Source organism: Nothobranchius furzeri, chromosome 16 (assembly GCF_043380555.1).
Source record: "Nothobranchius furzeri strain GRZ-AD chromosome 16, NfurGRZ-RIMD1, whole genome shotgun sequence".
Lineage (NCBI taxonomy): Eukaryota > Metazoa > Chordata > Actinopteri > Cyprinodontiformes > Nothobranchiidae > Nothobranchius > Nothobranchius furzeri.
The window spans coordinates 31,260,388-31,279,566 of NC_091756.1; the positions used below are offsets into that span (position 1 = coordinate 31,260,388).

At 41.6% G+C, this 19,179-nt stretch overlaps 1 protein-coding gene and 1 long non-coding RNA gene across 2 annotated transcripts in view; both read right to left on the reverse strand.

Moving 5' to 3' along the window:
- raraa (retinoic acid receptor, alpha a) overlaps nucleotides 1-9,291 on the reverse strand; it is a 99,938-nt gene extending 90,647 nt beyond the window's left edge. The window contains exon 1 of the mRNA XM_054749112.2: nucleotides 8,908-9,291. Within this exon, the coding sequence (XP_054605087.1) occupies nucleotides 8,908-9,061 (154 nt within the window). The 5' untranslated portion in view covers nucleotides 9,062-9,291. The remainder of the gene's footprint in view (nucleotides 1-8,907) is intronic.
- Nucleotides 9,292-9,489: 198 nt separating this feature from the next.
- The window catches only part of LOC139063521 (uncharacterized), a 105,805-nt gene continuing 96,115 nt past the window's right edge, over nucleotides 9,490-19,179 (reverse strand). Inside the window, exon 3 of the long non-coding RNA XR_011516886.1 lies at nucleotides 9,490-9,700. This is a non-coding gene — a long non-coding RNA (uncharacterized lncRNA). The remainder of the gene's footprint in view (nucleotides 9,701-19,179) is intronic.

Genomic DNA, 19,179 nt, shown 5'->3' on the forward strand with positions numbered 1-19,179 from the left:
TTCCTTCCTCCTCCTGTCTCCTTCATTAGATAACTGCCCTACATTTTACAGGTGCCATCATTCAAGGAACTGCTTTATCAAAGAACCGCCGAGGAATGATGCCCAGGAGAGAGCCGATGACATCTGAATGCATGCAGCAGAGTGAATTACGGCTTCATGCAATGGATATTGCCAAAAAGGCTGGAGGAAGATAGAGATGTATGCATAGTGATTCAAGGTAAAGTGAGAAAGGGTCAGAGCAAGAGTGCAAGGGAAATAAAAGAAGGCTCTCAGAGAGGGGCAGAAAAGAACAGGAATTATCGCTTTACCCTTGTCTTGACTTCCTTCAGGGACCTTTGAAAAGCGCGCAAATAAAGCAAGTTGTGCTGGCACATCAGAGACAGATTTAGATTATGCCGGTGTTTACCCAACTGAGTGCTGCATAGCTGCTGGCAACAGTCCGCTGGTTTTTAAGTCGTTATGGCCCAACGACCGCTTAAAGCGCCGGCTGCTCAAAATATAACACAGTTGCTGCAGAGAAAGGGCATTCTATCTGCTCGTGTGGATCTGTGTGTGTGTGTCCAACTAGTGTATGTTTATGAGAGACAGGATGTGTCCTTGTACTCCTGATAGACTGTGCAATGCTCTATGTGTGCATGCGTGTGTGTGCAACGAAAATGGAGCCATCCATCGGATTATGGGTAGACAGCTCTCTGAAAAGGAGGGCCTGTATTTGCATAAGCAGTCATGGAAGACAAAACCTGCAGAAAAGACAAGGAAGAGAGTGAGAAACAGACCAAAAAGAAAGAAGAGGAGGAAAAGAGAGGAGAAAAGGGGCTGTCTTAGGAGAGTGGACCACACTTGCCAAGCTACTCTGGGATAAATCCCGTGGTTAGGATTGAGAACTGTGGGCAAGGATTTGGCCTAGGGTCTACTCAAAGCAAATGGAAAATAATAGGCTCCAAATAAATTGATGGCATGGTAATAACAGGCCTGTCAAGTCCCACAGAGAAAGAGACGGTCTGTGGAGAGCGGGATAACTGAGAGAGGGGAGACAAAGATGTGAGGAATGAGGAGACTCTGCAGGAATTACAACAGAAAATGAGTAGAAGATTGGAATGCATGGAGGTAAGAAAAATGGAGCTGTTGAATGATGAAATGGAAACGAACAAGAGCTGAAAACAGAAAAAGGTAAAGGTGGCCCCGTTAGTGGAGCTTGTTGGTTTATTGGCACAGAGCATCAGTGTCATCAGTGGCTCTAGGTTTCCCACTCCAAATCTTTATTCCTTAGTTAACACATTTTTCCAGGGAAGACAGAGAAAACAAGGAAGAAGAGTTGAGATTAAAGAAACGACCATTAAAAAGTTGATGCCATTTCCAGAAGTCAAAATGTTGAAATTGTGAATAAATTGAGAATAAATTGTAAACAAATGAGGAAAATGACTACATTTAGACCAGGAAATTTAAAGATTGTGTCGTTTTTGTCTCAGCCCAGTGAGATATAGCCACTATCCACCAACCAAAGACCACAGGTGAGATGATAGCAGCAACTCTTCTGGAATGCTTATTCAGATGAACTGTGTGTGCATGAGTGGATGCCACCTTCTACTTGCTCATAAATATAATGGAATCATTCAAACAGTAAAATAGGCCTGGGCAATAATTCAATTTAATGAATGAATTCGAATTTTTTCTTGCGGGCGATTTAAAAAAAGTTAATAAAATGTTTATGTAATAGCGCCTTTTTGGCCCCCCGGAGCTTCCGTAGCATTAATTTCACAAAACCGCGACAACAAAGTCACAGCACACACAGAAAACAGCAACAGCAAGCGACTCAATGGCCACCAGTGAAAGTGGGAAGTTTGTTCCTAAGAAACAAATTAAATCATCCGTTGTTTGGAACTCGTTTGGGTTTGCTGCGATGGACGTGGAGCGTGCACTTTTATTCCAAGAGGGTGATCCTTTATTCATCATTCTTCTCAGAAATGAGGGTTACATTTGTCTTGCTTGTGATTAAATACAAAACAAAATTGGCTTTAAGGTGCCTTCCATTTGTACTTACTGCAGGTTGGAGACCTAAAGAGGCATAGAAACCTAAGGGGAGAACCTGGAGTGGGCTGGGGAACACAAGGAGACACATAAGGGGAACCTAGAGGGGGGCTGGAGAACACGAGGGGGACGCAGGATGCAGACCTTGACAGTTACGACTCAGAAAGGCATATCAGAAACAGAACATAACCTGTTTAAAAAGAGCTAATTAAATTGGAGCAACAAACATACGAGAGGCTAATTTATGAAGGATTTCAGAGAAAATTGATTCTTAGAAACATAATAAAAATGAAGAATTTATGCTAATTTTTCCACCTCCTGTAGACAAGTGTTTAATAACAAAGGACATGAAACTGGTGGTGAAAGAGTGCTATGCTTGAGTCTGTGTCCTTGAGGAGTGGGGTAGCGGTAGAATACCTAACTATAATGAAGCCAGCTCCCCAAAGAGGATTTTTCTTCTGGAGAAGCTAATTGACTGCTATCAAACTATTAGGTGGCACTGAGCATCAGTTAATCGAAAACGTATGTGATGCAAAGACTTAACCTTGTTTTCATTAGTCCCACCACACGTGCCTATTGAATATCAAAGGTATGATAGAAGTTTCTTCATAGCTGCTACTGTCTGAATACACACACACTTAAGGCCCCTTTCTAAAGCCGTCCTCCCTAAACCTGTGATTGTGGTGTTCAAATAGCCAAAAAGAGCACACGTCACCCCTCTGTTCAATGAGCTCCACTGGCTACCGCTAGCAGCACACATCAAATTCAAATTGCTAACACTAGCATACAAAGTCCAAGATGGTACGGCTCCCATCTACCTGAATCCTCTAGCAAAGGCTTACGTCTCGGCCCGGCTGCTCCGGTCATCACAGGATCGTTGGCTAGCAGTGCCTACACCACGCTCAGGACAATCCAGACTCTTCTCATGCATTGTTCCACAAATGTGGAATGACCTACCAAGCACTACCAGAACAGGGGCTTCCTTTTCAATTTTCAAGAAACTCCTGAAGACCCTGCTCTTCAGAGAGCATCTTCTAAACTAGCACCCTCCATGCACCCCCCCCCCCCTCTCTCTCTACCGTCCACTCCTTTGTTCCCTCCTCTCCATGATTGATGTCAAGTAGTTGTTGTTATTGTTGTTGTTAGCCTCAAGGGCAACATGCCGATTATCACTTGTAAGTCGCCTTGGACAAAAGCGTCTGCTAAACACATAAACATAAACCGTGCCTCCAGAATACAGGCATGCTTGGCCATTTCTCTATGTGCATATTTGTCTAAACTTGTATGCTTGCGTAATTGTGAAGCATCATCAACATTGGCCCAGGTGCTGTTACAATCCTAAGTACGTATCATGGGTAGTGTGCTAAAAGTTGCCCGATGTGTTCTTGCTCCACCTATTGTATCGACAACGCAATAACACACCCTTCTGTGGACCAACGCAAGCAAAGTATCCCACAATGCACTACTTCAGAAACTGTTACACCCAAATGGAAAATGGCAGAGGAGAAAGCTCATAACTGTAGTGTTTTAATATCTAAAATACAAATAATCAAGTCTAAATAAAGTAATATAAAAGCTGTCTGTTGGTGTAGATAACTGTGTGTAACGTAAAATTTACTGTGTGTGTTTGTTTTTCCCCTAGACTCTTCACAATACCACAAAATGCTTATTAGCGAAACCATTACCAAACTAAAACCAGTGTTGTCTTTTATTCTTATTTCGGATCATTTTTTAACCGTAGGATAAATCAGCGCTTGTTGCCATGACATAGCAGAGCACAATTCTGTTTCAAATGCTATCCGCCTCCTCTGGTACTTGGCAGAACAGGCTTTTCTGCTGTACTCGCCAAGAACGTACTTGTAAAGTACGCAAGAACCTACTTGTGTACTTGGGTATTGAAAAATTGCCCTATTCTCGAAGGTTGACTTTCTTATTTTCACTTGGTGGCCTCATGGAGGGGGTTATTGGCTAGCACACTGCTGCTAACCACTTAACATTCTCCCTCTCCTGATAATAGCGTTCTACTTTCTTTGACATTGAATGTGTGCTACTACTAGTTTACCTGTTGATCTTAATTATAGATTCACTAAGATCTTACTAAATAGAAAATATACAAAGAAATCACATTGTAGCCACAGAAACACTACTTGGTATATGCATTGTATTTGTGTGTGTTTGTTGGTGGGTATGGGGTGTGTGTGTGTGTGTGTGTGTGTGTGTGTGTGTGTGTGTGTGTGTGTGTGTGTGTGTGTGTGTGTGTGTGTGTGTGTCTGCTCTGTCGTCTCCATCCCCAGTGAGTCGTGGTGGATGGCTGCTTATGAGCCAGGATCCTCTGGTTTCTTTCTGTTGAAAGGGAGTTTTCCTCTTCACTGTCGCTAAATGCTTGCTTAGTATGAGGATTGCTGTAAAGACTTTGATGCCAAAATCAAAGAAGCTCAGTGCCACCACCGCGTGCACACACACACACACACACACACACACACACACACACACACACACACACACACACACACAGCCCATCACAGACATATTTATATTTACTCGTGGTGGGTACAGTTAAACACTCACTGCTTAATAGAAGAGAGAAGACAAAAACCTATATTAACACTTACCACAATTCTCCTTCTGACTCAAACTCACATCCAGACATGCTTGAGTGTGAGTCAATAACAAAACAGGGGCATGGAGTCAATCCAGAGATTATGTTCAGTTAACTAATAAAGCTGCGAGCACTGAATGTAATATCAATGTTCTGCTCCAGTGAATCCCCTCACCTGGCGATTCTCAGATAATGTGATGTGAGGACGAAACTCCGGAGATGAACATCGAGAGAAAACAGCACGTTTTAGGCCCAGATTAACCCTTCTGCTCTGCTCGGGCCAAATAATTGGTCTATTGTGGTTTGCAAATGGAAGCTGAGGCCGAGGAGCTTGACAGTTTGGAGAAAGGAGTTAAGGTGGAGAGAAGATAAATAGAAAAGAAAAGAGGGACCAAGTTCAGAATTCCAACAAACTGAAAAAAATTCAGATTTTATTTGCGTTTATTTGCTACTTTTCACTGATTTAAAGCAGCAAGTCTTTGTAACGGTTATGAATGTTTTCTTACTCATGTTCCTTGGTAGTGTTTATTCTTCATGTCCATCGGGACTGATTCACTAAGAGCTGGCTGAGCCAGTCATTACTAAAGTAGATTGCTGCCGTCCTAAAACGGCTCAGATCTCCTAAATGTTATAGAGGCTCTTATTAAACATTACTGTACATAAATATGTTATTTATAGGACTAATGGGAACATTTAGGGCAGACCAGAATTTATTAATATTTGTGCCAAAACATACATTTAATGCAAAAGTGACTGTGATGTTTTGGAGACAGCAAGAACACACTTTGGTCTTGATTTTATTATTTACTATTTTTTATAGTTTTCCAGACAGATGATGAAATTATTTGCAACAGGTAAACTAATATTAATTTATAACTTTTTCACAGAAATGCACATCACATTGGTGTAGGTGGATCTTTCTAAAATGATGTGTTGAGGGACGAATTATTGTTTGGTGCCAACGGGTTTAAAATAACCCCTAAAAATCACATGGGATTCAAAAAAGTCTCATATCAAGTGTTATGTGTCTAACCTTTTATTAGTAAATACAAAGCTTGTTCGGTTTGGCATCCAAAAATGAATCCCTATAAAAACAAAAAGTAGTTTTACACATTTCAAATGTTAAGAGTTAATCTTACGCTACAGTGCACCTAGGATGGCTGAAATCTGGCAGAGAAATGCCTGAACTGTGACATCTTTTATAACAAGAGTAAAAGCTTCACTCTTGACGACCAAAAAACTCAAATGAGGGACAGGAAGTGTTTTGCTCCACAACAAAACAGCGAGATGATGGATGAAAGCGATTTTACTAAAGCTTTAAATGAGCTGGCACAGACGTGATATCGTGAAAAAAATACATCTTCCTTTAGGTTATGACCCATATAGTTTAAAAGTCGGACTCCTCATACACTGGAGGATTTACCCAGCGCTGAAGCGATCGGCATAACAAACCACCTTGTGCTGAAATGATCGCCTTTTAGAAGCCTGGAAGCCCACAGCGGTTTTATTTCAGGTTGGTTAAGCTTTCAGTGATCTGGAGAAGCTTTAAATGACCAGGGTCTTGTTTTTGCTCAGGTAAGTAGTGAGTTTTGCTATTTTAATTCATTAGCTCATGATAATAATGCTATCGCTAATGCTAATGATGAGTATGTGCGAGGGCTGGTGTCCTGCATCTTTTTGTTGCTTCCCTGTTCCAACACAGTGGAATCACCTGAGCAGCAGCTCATCAAGCAATCCAAAAGCCTGTTAATCACCTGCTAATTGAAATCAGGTGTTTTGAAACAGGGAAAACACTAACACAGCTAAAAACACTAGCACGCTGAAAGTTATTTGCAGACACGTGAAAACAGCCTCAAACTGTTAACCTGCCGTTTTTATGGTTGTTTCTAAGTAACTGTTTAATACAACACTCGGTAATCTCTTGCCTGTTAGAAAGTGATCGTTGTGAACTGCGGCACTGTCCGTGTCAGCTCCTCATTTAAGTCGTAGTTCCTGATCCACTTCTGCCGTCTTCTTTCACTACATTTTTGTTAAACGAAGTCCTTTGTGGCGCACTACACTCGGGACTTGGAAAAAACAAAAACATTTGTCTTAGTCCTGAAGAAAGTGATTGTAACACCCGTAGACCGCACAGAGTTTCGTCATTTTTACGCCCAGTCAACAGAGTAACTAGGATGCAGCACCGGCTACTTCCGTACCACCATCTGCATTTACGACATGTGAAACCCAGCAATGACAAAATACTTTGTTTGCAGCTAAATTAACCAGTTTTTTAAAGTCAGGACTAAGAACTCATGTTGAAGTTGTTTCACCTTGAAATTAATTCCTCTGATCACAGAAATGTTGATGCACTGGAGTAATCGGTCAAATAGCTACAGCAAGACGGCGTGAGGTAACACGAGGTGCTTGGTTATTATTTGCTACAAGTAGCAGGTTCAGGTACGGCGTACGAGTGCAGATTCAGGGAGACAAACATAAAAGACTTTGTTTACCTGTCAAAGCATTTAATTTCTTAGAGAGATGAAGCATGAGATAAGTCTATCCCTTTGGACAGGATTTATGAAACACACACACACACAGACACACACAATCTACATCTTTCAGACTGGATACACACTTATGTCTACGCAGGCATGCCGTCATCTGCATTAATCCCACACTGGAGGCTCTGTCATGTTTGAAATCCGTCAAGGACAGCGCTTGGCTCTTTTTGCCTCCAATCTGACATTTTGTAAATCCCTCCCCATTCAAGCTCCAAACTTTTTCTGCCAATCCCTCTGCAGTCCAAATCTTTTCTCTCTCTCTCCTAACTGAATGGGGGCTTAGCTTGTGCGTGTGTGTTCGTAAAAGAGAGAAACAATCCACCGGAAAAGGAGAAAAGGAAGACGGTTTGTTACAGTTTGCATGAGAAAACAAAGAGGAAGCGGCGTGTTTCGATTGCTCTGTGTGTGTGTGAGGACAAGTGTGAACCGTGCCGGCAGTTTTCTGCACGTGAGGACGAGCGAGAGTGAGAGAAAGTGAGTCAGCGTGAGATGCAAAGACTGTGTTGGTGTTTATGTTGTGCATAAGTGCAAGTGTGAGCGCTCGCTCGTGCATGTCGGGAAACCGCGGCGTTCCTGGATCTCCAGTGTTTACAGACAGGAAATGTTTGTCCAGGCAGAAGGGAAGAAATCGTTCCGCCCCCAGAAGGCAAGAGGCAAGCGCTGGTGGAAACACACACTCAAACAAAGATAGACGAGAGCACACACACACGTACACACACACAAATAAATAACTGCAACAGCGTGAAAGAGGAATCTGACGAACGTTCCAGCCTTTGTGAGTGAGATGGAGTATTTGGTATTAGGGAAGTGGGAGTGATTGGGCTGGGCACCGACTATTCTTCACTTCCCTAAACAATGAGCGTGAATGCAAACTCCAGGAGATGGAAAATCAATACCAACCCCTCACCCCCTCGTCAGAACCTGCCACAATGAGGCAGAGGTCTGTCTGCCCCAACACACACACACACACACACACACACACACACACACACACACACACACACACACACACACACACACACACACACACACACACACACACACTAACCGTCTATCTGTGCCTCCATCTGACTTTCTTAAGTTCACACGACTGCCAACGCCCCTGATATCTGTTGATGCTCTCTGTCATGTCGTAAAATCCTATAACCGTGTTCGAATGACCTCACAGATCGGCATTAACTCTAAAAGAAGCCCAAACCTTTACTGGGATTAACTCTTCTAATAATCTGTCTCCAGAAGTGCTTTTATTTTCCTAAAAGAAAAGGCACTCCTTCCTGATTGGAGTCTGATGCTTTTCACACACTGTGTGAAAGCAGTTGTTGCGTGACCGTTAGCCACAATGATGTCGTTTGTGAAATGTATTTTAGGAACACTTGCCAAATTTGTGTTCCCCAAACAAACAATGCACTTGTCTGACTGTCCTTTCTCATCTCCTTGTGATCTCTGCTGAAATTTCCATCGCAGGCTGATATCTGTGTGTGTGTGTGTGTGTGTGTGTGTGTGTGTGTGTGTGTGTGTGTGTGTGTGGTTGTAAATTAAGGACAGAGCTGGAGGTAATGTGGTGTGTTTGTGTGCTTCTTTCTTTTTCTCACATATTTCAAAGACAATTGATCTAAACAGGAAGGGATGAAAGTGTTCTTTCACCAGAGGAAACACTGAGGATCAGAAGGTACATCTTCCACCTTCGGTCACACAACCCGCCAGAGACTGGATAAAAGGATCAAAACATTGACTTACTGGCTGGAGAGGGGGTGCTGTATCCACTGATGGGGAGTCCAGGCAGCGCCGGAGGAGACAGGCTCCCCAACATGTGGGGGAAGAAGTAGGAGTAGGTGGGCATGGGGAAGCCGTTTAGGTGCCCGCCTGGCACCGGGTTGCCCTTCCCAGCCATGACGGCTCAACTCACCGAGAGGAAAAAGTTTAACCACGATGTGTCTGAGCCACAAAGAAGTCAGTACAGATTCCTGAAATGATTTAATCCCCCATAGAGAAGCTGGATCAGCAGATATTCCCCAAAACTGGCAGGCAATGTTTTTATAAAAATATTTCCTTCAACGTTTTTCAGAAAACAGCTGCTGTAGATGTCACAGGACAAAAAAAACTGTTTATTTAGTCAATGTTTGTGCTTGGGGTTTAGTTACCGAGGACAAAAAAAAAAGCACAGACAGAGCAAAGTATGAAAGGGAACTGCAAGGTTTTTTATCTCCCCTTCTTTCAGGTTTTGTTAAACAAGCTAAAAGGTCTTATTTGCAGGAGGAGTTGGACGGGCACGAAAGCAGCCGAGCCATTCTTTATCGTCAAGATGAAGGGAGAGAAAGAGGCAGGAGGCAAGTTGAGTCACGAAGAGGCAGCAGTCGGGGTAGTGGTGATAGGGGGTGCTAGTGGTTGAGATGCTTTCACAAGCGTGTAGTTTCCCTCCTCCACTCTTAGAGAACTCCAAGGGAATGTGCGGATCACATGATGCCAGGAGAGGGAGAGGAGGGAGAGCTGCTCTTTGTCAGGGACCCTCTTATGGTTGCAAAACCTCTGCCTGGAAAAAAACACACACAGAGAGATTGAGATCATTTAGTGCTTCAGTGGCACGGTAAAGAGATCACTTCCCTTTTGTACTCAAGCGTTCTCGTCTTCTGGTGCTAATTAACGTAAACGTCTCAAATTAAACGTTACACAAACGCCCCGTCCGCCTTCATTATTTATTGGAGTTTTAAGATTGCAAGGTGTGTGATGCCTCCTTGCAGCCTTTTTTTTTTTTTTTTTGCAGCCACACACGCGCTCATTAAAGGTGACAGCCTACAAATACAGCAGGAGGCGAGCCAGAGCACAAGGGAAGAGTGCAACTGGCTGGGAAAGTTCACTAATTACACCAGTTGCAGGAAGCAGAGGTTTGGCCCAGCGCAGCATTATGAGAACCACGAGAGACGAGTGCTGCAGGATTTAAACAGATCTGAAAGCGTGAGCCAACACAAGGGCGCTGACAGCCGCACTACAAAGAAATGTAACTACCATGAAGAAGGGACATTGGTGTTGCTGTGCATCCAACAGTAAAAGTGTTTCTAAACAGCTTGTTGGAACAGGAGCAACCCCCCCACACCCCACACTACTGCTGTAATGACCTTCTGATGAGTAATAGACGTATTGCACGACAGTAAACTCAAAGGTTCTGCAGAGACTTTGGTGAAAAAGGAGGAGGAATGTGTCCTTGCATGAGCAGTGCAGCTCAGGAATGTGGCACTGTTGCATGAATGACACCGGGACGGCTCGGATGAACTCCTGTAAAAGCAAAAGGGGTCAAGCCAGGCATGTTTGCGTGCCTGCTCACACTTGTGTGATGCATATAAAGCATCAGGGTAAGACAGGAGAGCTGTGCGTGCTGCTGGTGGGATGCAGGCGCGTGCAGATGGCTGCAGAAACACTCTGCAGGGAAAAGCTGATTTATTTTATACTCACAGGGTACAAAAACGTCCCTCATCACCACCTGGAGTTGCACCTGTGCCAATTTCTCATTAAATCAACAAAATTGATTTTTATATTTTCTAATTCTGTAAAAATAAATAAATAAATAAATAAATAAATAAATAAATAAATAAATAAATAAAAATAAACAATTAGCTTATTGCACAAATCAGTGCAATTTTGATGCCATTTTGTTTCATTTGTGGAGAGGTAACTTTACCTGGAGCAAAAAGAACAAAGGATGTTCACTCAAGGCTGCAGCCCTAGATGATATTTATGACCACCTGGCTGCAGAAAGTGTGATTTTCACCAGTAAAGCAGGTGATGGATATAACCAATGGGAGAAAGCAACCACAGAATGCAATTGCATTATTCTTCCCAGAGAAAAATGCCAATAAACATAAATCTGCTGGCTGGAAAAGTGTGAATTTGCAGATGTTTTCAGGTCAGTGACGTCAAAAAGCTTTTCCGTTAGCCTGCTTATTTCAGCTCAGCGTGTCATACTGACAAGGTGTGTACCCGTGTGTGAAGATGGAAATGTGTTCGTTTGAAAGCTTTTATGTAGTATTTTGGAGCCCGTGGGTGTAAGGTATAGTTTTATTTACTCTTAAAGCCGGCCTCTTTCCTTTTCCAGCCACCTATTATGCACCATGAATCACCTTAAAGGTGCCATTTCTGCCTCCATAATACGACCACAACCATTACTATTAAAGAAAATAGCCTAGATACACTCTTCATTACATGTTTGTGCAGTGATGTACAATGCATCAGCAGCATCAACACACACTGGAGTGTTTTGAAGTCAGTTATATGTTTACGGAACAGCCGGAGGCCATGGGCGCTGCACCGAGGAAGTAAAACTCAGTGGAAATGGGAAACTCTCTGGCTGAAAATGGGCCACTTCCTGCATGGCTACAAGTGGGCACCGTGAGGGGAAACTTTGTGTTTTTGGTGCCATCACGTACAACCACGAGTCAATCTGTCATGGTGCACCCATGTCTAATCCTTTTACCTCATGTCACAGGAAGCAGACACAGAAACGCTGCTGAAGAACTGTCATCTCCAGTTAGATTTGTGAGGACGGAAACAGACAGGCAGGACCTGAAGCCAGTCAAAGTTAGATCTGGGACGACTTTTGGATTCTGGTTAGGCAGGCTGCTCAGGGCTCTCCCTCCAAGCTCAGAGTCTTCTTTTAAGGAAAATTACAAACGTCAGGAGTTATATTTTCCATGTAATAGATTTCTTTCCTCATGAAATCAGAACATATTCAAACACTAATAAAAAAAAGTCGGAAAATCCAACAAATACTTTCAAAAATGTACAAACATACTTGATTCATGTATAAAGCTTTTTATACTTATATCATATTTCTCTTTTTTCTGAGCTCTGAATCTCCCCAGGAACTGTAAGAATGTTGTTTATTTTCAAATGTTTCTATAAAATAAAATATGGCAACTTACAGCATCTCCTGTTTGCCACAGATCATAACAAAGTGCTCCAACCAGTAAGTAAGATCCAAATAAAATGAATTACTATGCATCTCTATTATAATTTGGAAAACTGGTCTAAAAACATTAATGACTAAACTCATTAAAAAAAACAATTTCATAAATTTAAATTTTAAATGATTTGTTTTTAATGAAAAAACAATTCTGAATTTTACATTTTCAAAAATATAAAAGTGCAACTGAGCTGATCCAATAATATTTATACATTTCTATTCCATTTATCTCAAGTTGTAAAACCTCCTTTAAAAAAAAGTCTGAAGCATCAACAACTCAAATCCGTAATCCGTTTGTTTCTGAGCTGCAGACCTAAATCTGGAGAAAGGAGCCTCTGACACTCCTCTATGTTTACTTTGATGTTATTTTATGAAACAGAAATGATTTTTAAGTACCCACGAAACAAACTTTTTAATGGTAACTAGTGTTAGTGGGACTTCTTTAATGTGACACGTTCACGGACACGCTAAAAATCAGCTGATTCTAGTCACCTGCCGGGCAATCAGTGGATCCGCAGAGAGAAGAGAAGCAAAGCTGGGTAATTCTTCTGGGAGCCATGATGATTAAAGGTGTGGAGTACTTGTTTAATTAATACATTTGCAGTGGTTTCCGGCAGGAATTGTAAGTTGTTCTCGGGGCAAAAAAAAAGCCTAGAAACTCTAGGATCAACACATAAGTCTGCTGCTGCGGTTAGTGACTGAACACAGCAGGAGTTTGATTTCCTGATATTTGCACATCTTGCCTCAGAAAGGACAACAGTAACGCAACTCCACCACTAACTTGTAACACTGAAGTTTTATCTCCACAAATAACACAAGCCTGAAGGAGTTTTGCTGTGTGGTGGAGCTGCCAATGCTAACAGTTAGTCGGGACGTTCTCTGCTGTTTCCTGGATGCTAAACCAACAGAAGATGGGTGAGTCCATGAACGTTAAGTCTGGCATAGATCTGTCAGGATTTTCAAATCCTAGAGTTTTACCGTCCATTTCTATCAGAAGCTAATGCAGGAGATAGGTGTAGGAGACTATTTTCATGTTCAGCCTGCATGAAAATCTCTGAGTGATCGATTATAATCAGAAATAATCATTAACTCATTCACTGCAATTGACGACTAAAGTCGTCATTTTAAATCCAACCGTTCACCGCCAATGACGACTAATAAAGACTAAATTGCCAATCACAATTCAACAATGAATTATGAAAGAACGGATAGCGCTCGAAACACACGGATTCTTCCTGATGTAAGAGGTGAGTCTCCGCTTTGTTTTGGTTGTTTTGGCGTTGACATCATCCTAGCGCGCAACGTTCTGTGACTCTTAAAAAAACAGTAAAAACGGCGAGAAACGCTGGCAGCGAAGGCCGTTAGCGATCAGGAAACGGCTGGCAGTGAATGAGTTAACACACGTTTTTGTTCCACACCTTTAAAAATCCCACAAAAACAGAGGAATGACTCACAAATGAATCAAGATGCAATTAACCTTCGACAGAAAGGACAACACTGGGTGAACCCAGTAACACACGGTAAAAACTTTCTTCCTGTCAAAGTACACACACACACACACGCATTACACCTCTCCCAAGCAGATGTCCGAACTGGATAAAGAAAGTCATCACACACTCATCATGCCAAACACACGCTACAGACACAGAGTGTAAACACTGGAGCTAATCCCCTCATTTCTGAGCAGCAGCTTCCTCTTGTCACACACACTGAAATAAAGAGGACAAACGTGTTCTTGGTGGACTTTTCTGCAGAGATGTGTCACAGAGATAAAACGGCAAAATACTGAAGAAGGAACTGAGAAAACAAAAGTGCCATGTGCTGATTTTTCATGTGCACATGAAAATTTTACTTGAGCATGACACAAGGGGCACTTTAGTATAAAAATTAACATAGACGGAGTGCAGAAGTCTCAGATTAGGCATAGATCCAACAGTGTAGAAAAGTAAAAGGAACCTGGGGCTTTGAATCACATCATTAATGTAAATCTTGTTAAAGATTTAAAAAGATTTCTTAACCAAAATTCATTTCAGCCTACTCAACCGCTCAAAAGAAAGGCATCGTATGGAGGGGTATCCCTAGGGGGATTGCACGCGATCCTGTACAGTGGAAGGAAGAAAATAACAACACAAACAAACAATCTGGGTCGTTTGGACTTAACTCTGTTTGGCATGTAGCAGGCAGGGAGAACGAAAGGTTAGAGGTTACGGGGCATGAGAGACTGTGATTGGTTGTGACAGGAAACACTGAATTAATAATCAAAAAAGGCAGCAAATGGCAGCGCCAGGTCAGGTCGGGCAGGAGGGCGCACAACACGCGAAACGCTGCCACGGGGGACGGCAAATGCAGCGCGTGACATGCAGAAGCACTCTGGTGCGCGAAGACGCCGTTTAGTGCAGACGCACACGGAAAGTTCAAGGAGGTCAAAGAGTGAAAGTAAGCTTCAGAAAAGCTCTACACCTCCTGCACATCACTGACACACACATGCTAATGCCAATGAAATTAGCTGCTTCTCATGTTACACAACACAGTTACATGGGATGGCTTGAATATGAGATAATTATGGGACTTGTCAGAGCTGCGTAGAGGTTTAGCATGAAAAAGTGCAATAAACACACCGTCAGGTACAGTAGCTGCTACTTGAGTGCATCTGCAGTTTAAATAACATTTCTACTAAAATGACCCAGAGTTTCACCAAATAACCTGCAATTTAACTGTAACTGCCTAAACACACAGAGCTGCATCTCCAAGAGGCTGACATAAAGATGGCAGCTCACAGGGGATGTCAGCTGTCTACTCTTTAACGCTAACCCTTCTGGCCGTGCAGTGGCACAAATAAGGGAAGCTGCTTGAGCACGATACCCTCAAATATTTACGAGGACTGCAGCGTGGGTGGATGCATACGTCAAAAGTGAGACAGGATGTTGTGGGAACCGGCGGGCGTGCAGGTCTGTGTCCTGCACATGCACAAAGGAACACATCTCAACAAGTGCCTGAGCAGAGGACGGGTGGTGAGTGTAGTCACGCATGCTGCCTGCACATGTGGGTGTTCACCAACATGTGCCAAATTTATGTCCTAAAGTCGCACGTGCATATCATCTCTGAGCCCCGGGAGAGTGACTTTGGTATGCTGCTTCTACTGTACATTACAGCTCAGGACGAACGGGTTTTGCATATAGCCACATGTTCTGTTAGGTGAAAGGGTCTTTGAAAAGCCACAAGCATGTGACCTGATCGAGATTTTTGTCTCGTATGTACTGTACATTTATAGCTTTGATGGTAATAAAAAATGCATCAACATTATTATTTTATCAGTTTCTGCTGCACCTTTTGTTGCCTTCTATCGGAAAATGTGTGCTTTTTGATCCTTCACTGGAGGAAATATGTGGAAGATAAGAAAACAACTTTAATGTAACAACAGTAAATAATGACCCTAAAGTGACACCAAATGCATTTCAGCCAGGGACGAAATTTTGATTTCAGAAGTGGGGGGGACACAGCAGGCTTGTGCGGATTTGGGGTGGGGGGTGTTATGTAAAGACCCCTTGACACGTCACGTGCCCATCTCAATAATTTTCCATCCTCAATATATATATATATATATACAGTTGTGGTCAGAAGTTTACATACACTTGTAAAAAATATAATATAATGGCTCTACTGAGTGTCCCGTTATTTCTAAAACTCTGATTTTTCTCTGATAGAGTGAATGGAACAGATACTTCTTTGTCACAAAAAACATTCATGAAGTTTGGTTCTTTAATGTCTTTATTATGGGTTAGCAGAGAAAAGTGATCACATTTGCTGGGTCACAAATATACATACAGCAACATGAACTAGCGATTTTGGTGACTTAGAAACGTGTCAGTGAACTGAGCTTCATAGCATGGCCTCTTAACTTCTTGTGAGTGATTATGAGTGACTACAGCGGGTGACTTCTCTTAGGCCAGGTAAATAGGGCTCATTGGATACAAACGCCCACAAACGCTACAATGGGAAAGTCAAAGGAGCTCAGCATGGATCTGAAAAAGCAAATTATTGACTTGAACAAGTCAGGAAAGTCACTTGGGGCCATTTCAAAGCAGCTGCAGGTCCCAAGAGCAACAGTGCAAACAATTGTTTGTAAGTATAAGGTGCATGGCACTGTTTCATCACTGCCAAGATCAGGAAGAAAACGCAAGCTATCACCTGCTGCTGAGAGAAAATTGGTCAGGAGGGTAAAGAGTGAACCAAGAATCACCAAAAAGCAGATCTGCCAAGAATTAGAAGCTGCTGGAACACAGGTGTCATTGTCCACAGTCAAACGTGTTTTGCATCTCCATGGACTGAGAGGCTGCCGTGCAAGAAGGAAGCCCTTGCTCCAAAAGCGGCACCTTAAGGCTCGACTGAAGTTTGCTGCTGATCACATGGACAAAGATAAGACCTTCTGGAGGAAAGTTCTGTGATCAGATGAAACAAAAATCGAGCTTTTTGGCCACAATGCCCAGCAATATGTTTGGAGGAGAAAAGGTGAGGCCTTTAACCCCAAGAACACCATGCCTACAGTCAAGCATGGTGGTGGGAATATTATGCTGTGGGGCTGTTTTGCTGCCAATGGAACTGGTGCTTTACAGAGAGTAAATGGGATAATGAAGAAGGAGGATTACCTTCACATTCTTCAACATAACCTAAAATCATCAGCACGAAGGTTGGGTCTTGGGCGCAGTTGGGTGTTCCAACAGGACAATGACCCCAAACACACATCAAAAGTGGTAAAGGAATGGCTAAATCAGGATAGAATAAGGGTTTTAGAATGGCCTTCCCAAAGTCCTGACTTAAACCCCATTGAAAACATGTGGACAGTGCTGAAGAAACAAGTCCATGTCAGAAAGCCATCAAATTTAACTGAACTTCACCAATTCTGTCAAGAGGAGTGGTCAAAGATTCAACCAGAAGCTTGCCAGAAGCTTGTGGACAGCTACCAAAAGCGCCTAATTGAAGTGAAAATGGCTAAGGGACATGTAACCAAATATTAGCACTGCTGTATGTATATTTGTGACCCAGCAAATGTGATCACTTTTCTCTGTTAACCCATAATAAAGACAAAGAACCGAACTTCATGAATGTTTTTTGTGACAAAGAAGTATCTGTTCCAATCACTCTATCAGAGAAAAATCAGAGTTTTAGAAATAACGGGACACTCAGTAGAGCCATTATATTATATTTTTTACAAGTGTATGTAAACTTCTGACCACAACTGTATGTATATATATATATATATATATATATATATATATATATATATATATATATATATATATATGTGTGTGTGTGTGTGTGTAAAAGTTAAAAAATGTACAACTCTATTATTATTTTTATTTATTATCATTATTGAAGTGCAGTTTTGGCTGTTGACAATGGATCATTGTATTTATTGTTTTGGGTCTTTTTTTATTGTTTTTGGTGCAACATTTTCTAACAGGGAGTGAGATTCCTTTTTTATTTAATTTTTGTTTGTTATTTTTATTCATTTAGAAGTTCTGGTTCTGGACATTTCAATGTTAAATGAAGGTTTATTTGTTGCATTTTAAAGGGTGTACTTGCATTATTATGATATATTAACATTATATTAGTGGTTATTTTGGTCTAGATAATGTTGACAATGATATCGTTTATCATCAACAATTTGTTGGACAAAATATCTTCCAGCAAAATGTGTTACTTTCCCAGGCCTAGTCAAAAGTATAAAAATTATTCATACATAAACGGTACCTCCTGAGATCTGGCCGTTTGTTCATTTGCTGTGTTAGAGGACATGCTGAACTAATGTTTTACACATGATCATCACCCTAACATTTGAGTGTATAAAAACATATTAAATATGTTTTTTCCCTTAAAAGTGTTTAAACAGTTGTTGCATTTCAACACACGAAAAATAAATGGAAAAAATAAGATAAATCTAATGAAAAGTGTACATCTTTGACATTAAGCTTAAAAAAATCTGTTGACGATGATACTGTTCATTTTTCAGAGCTTTTTAATGTGAAAATATACATTGCAATAGATAAGTTTACAATAAAGTTAAATGATAAAAGTTTTGAAGTTACACTTCTACTACTACTACTACTTGTAATAATAATTATGATGATAATAGTAATAATAAAAAAAATAATTATAATAATACGAATAAATTGTGACTGAGGAGTCAGTTATGTGGAGGAGATGAGTTTGTAAAAGTTAGTTTTGAGTATGTTTGTGAAGGAGGAGGTGAGTGAGCTTAATGCAGGGGTGTCACATGTTCCAACTTACGTTTTGACTTTGAAAGAAGTCTCTTATATCCACTTTTCGTTTTCTTGACATGCTGCCTCCTGGCTGTGCCTAACTACCAAAGACTCACAAATGAACACTTATTCAAATGTTATGTAATGGAAGCTGAGCTGAGCTCTGATATTACACAGCGTCTAGTTGACGATGTGACTCAGTACCGGTGTTCCCTAGCGGCTCCAAACTAGCAAAACAACGTGAGCACGTTCTGACTGTTTACAACTTGAGTGACAGCAGCAACAGCCAATAATACGTTAGCAAGTATCAGCAGAGCCAATAGATTAGCCTTTGGGCGGGTCTAATAGGAAACCGGTTTCCGTTTCGGTCCTAGTGCTCAACCAAATCCATTTAATGGAGCGTAACATTGTTTTTGGACGGAAAAAAGTGCAGGGGACCAAAACTGCCTTTTGAAAAAGTGGGGGGGACATGTCCCACCCGTCCCCCCCCCAAAATTACGTCCCAGATTTCAGCCCTCCTCACATTGGATTGGGACCCTGCTATGCTCTTAATGACCAACATAACCTATGACAACATGTATTGGGTTTCTCAAGGTGCTCTGGTTTAATCGTCTAAATTCTATTCATGTGCTTTAAGATGGCGCAGTGATGGACCTGCAACCTAGCTGGTACCCTACCAATCACCCCATGACTGCTGTAGATAAACAAATCAGGGTCTTCTGATAATATCATCACCACAAAGTAACACATGTAACAACATCAAAACAGTACAGTAAACAATAAGTAATAATAAAT